At 34.8% G+C, this 1,877-nt stretch overlaps 1 protein-coding gene across 1 annotated transcript; it reads left to right on the top strand.

The window, feature by feature from the left end:
- Nucleotides 1–211: 211 nt before the first annotated feature.
- Nucleotides 212–1,155, top strand: LOC103584567 (nesprin-1-like; the record flags this gene model as incomplete). Its single annotated transcript, XM_008565518.1, has 2 exons — nt 212–360; nt 973–1,155. Coding segments are annotated over exons 1-2 (297 nt in total), but the record flags the coding sequence as incomplete, so codon positions are not given.
- Nucleotides 1,156–1,877: the final 722 nt, after the last annotated feature.

The following is a 1,877-nucleotide window of genomic DNA, read 5'->3' as shown; positions in this document are numbered from 1 at the left end:
TAAATCTGTGTACCTCCACCTGTTTGGGAGAGTTTTCCACTTTAAGAGTTTTCCACAGCCTGGAAAGCGAAGAGAGCTTGTAACTGACTGCTTTGACAAAGCCACATTAACCACCTCAATGTCTCTCATCAACATCATTTGAGATGTTTTGGATCTATTATCCAGTTTCAACCATTGTGGGTTTTTCTGTTCTCATCGATTATTTAGATCCAAGACAAAGTAAAAGAAGTTGAACAGAACAAGGCCATGAGCCAGGAATTCAGCCAGCAAATCCAGAAGATAGCCAAAGATCTCACAACTATTTTAACAAAGCTGAAAGCAAAAACAGATGATTTAGTTCAAGCCAAAACTGACCAAAAGGTAATGAAGTAGAAACATAAGAGGTGCTACTGAGTGAATTAAATATTTTTTTGGAGTCAGTTTTATTTGGGAATATAGAAAAACAAAACTTTCTTTATTAGCAATCTTCATTAAAACCACATAGTAAAAGCAGGCAGTATGGAAATTTTATCAATGTAATAGTACAGATCCACTTATGTAATTTACCATTATAATTGAACTGTATTGATAAATATACATATACATGTGTGTAAGGGAGAAGAGTGTCAAAGGACTAAATGATGATGTAGAAACACAAGTGTATAAATTCCAAAGTGAGTTATGTTCTTGGTAGTTAAATCTGTGTTCTCACTTTGTTGATGAGTAAAGTGACTCTAATCCTTTTCGGGTGGGGCAGAAGGAAATTGTTAGTCCTCTCACTTAGCCTCATAGGAAATAAACACCAGGATTACAACACATCCTGCTCTGCTTTTCTAACTGAAGAAATAGAGATGACCTGATTGTCGTAGGATTGATTTTTATAATATTTGGCTTTTACAAAAGTCATTTAAAATAGAATCCTTCTGATTTTGGAAAAGCTGGAGAAATTTATTTTCTACAGTCTAATGTTCTTTCATTGTGATGACCATCTAGGTGCTGGGAGAGGAACTGGATGGTTGTAATTCAAAGTTAATGGAATTAGATGCAGCAGTACAGAAGTTCTCGGAACAGAATGGCCAACTGGGTAAGCCACTGGCCAAGAAGATAGGAAAACTGACTGAACTTCACCAGCAGACTATTAGACAGGCTGAGAATCGCCTCTCCAAGCTCAGTCAGGTATGTTTTCAAGGCCAGTAATCGAAATTCTCTAAGGCAGAAACTTCAATGTTCTGCTTTTCTTTTGAAAATAAATAAAAAGATAATATTGAAAATGATGCAAGCAGTTTAGATGTAGCTTATTTCATACCCAGCTGTGCTCCTAAGATTTATATGTAAACCTGCATTTATTTTATATCAAACCATATTATAAATTCACTGACAAAGATGGTCATATAAATGGACTTCGGGGAGAATATTTTGTAAACTGGAGAAGTATTTTGTAAAATGAATACTCATTCATTAACATGTTTTATAACATTGGTTTGGGGAGAATTCCAGTATATATATATATATGTACTTCAAATTATATATATATATATATATATATTAGCTTGCATTTACTTAATAGGTTCAGGTTGCCCGTCTATTATAATTTTTAAGTATAGACTGGACTTATGCAAAGAGATTACATATTGTTTCTACAATCAGAGACAAGTTAGAACCAGAGTTGGTAACCAATGAATTGTTGTATTAAAACCTGGCATGCTGTAATCCCTACCTGCTATCTCTGTACGTATTGTTTCTACAATCAGAGACAAGTTAGAACCAGAGTTGGTAACCAATGAATTGTTGTATTGAAACCTGGCATGCTGTAATCCCTACCTGCTATCTCTGTACCCAGTGGAATGTGGAAGAAGGGATAAAGGTGAACTAGATAGAACATAAGAGATGAGAACTGA

Source organism: Galeopterus variegatus, unplaced genomic scaffold (genome assembly GCF_000696425.1).
Source record: "Galeopterus variegatus unplaced genomic scaffold, G_variegatus-3.0.2 Scaffold65185, whole genome shotgun sequence".
NCBI classification, from domain to species: domain Eukaryota; kingdom Metazoa; phylum Chordata; class Mammalia; order Dermoptera; family Cynocephalidae; genus Galeopterus; species Galeopterus variegatus.
This window is presented reverse-complemented; position numbering and strand designations above follow the sequence as displayed.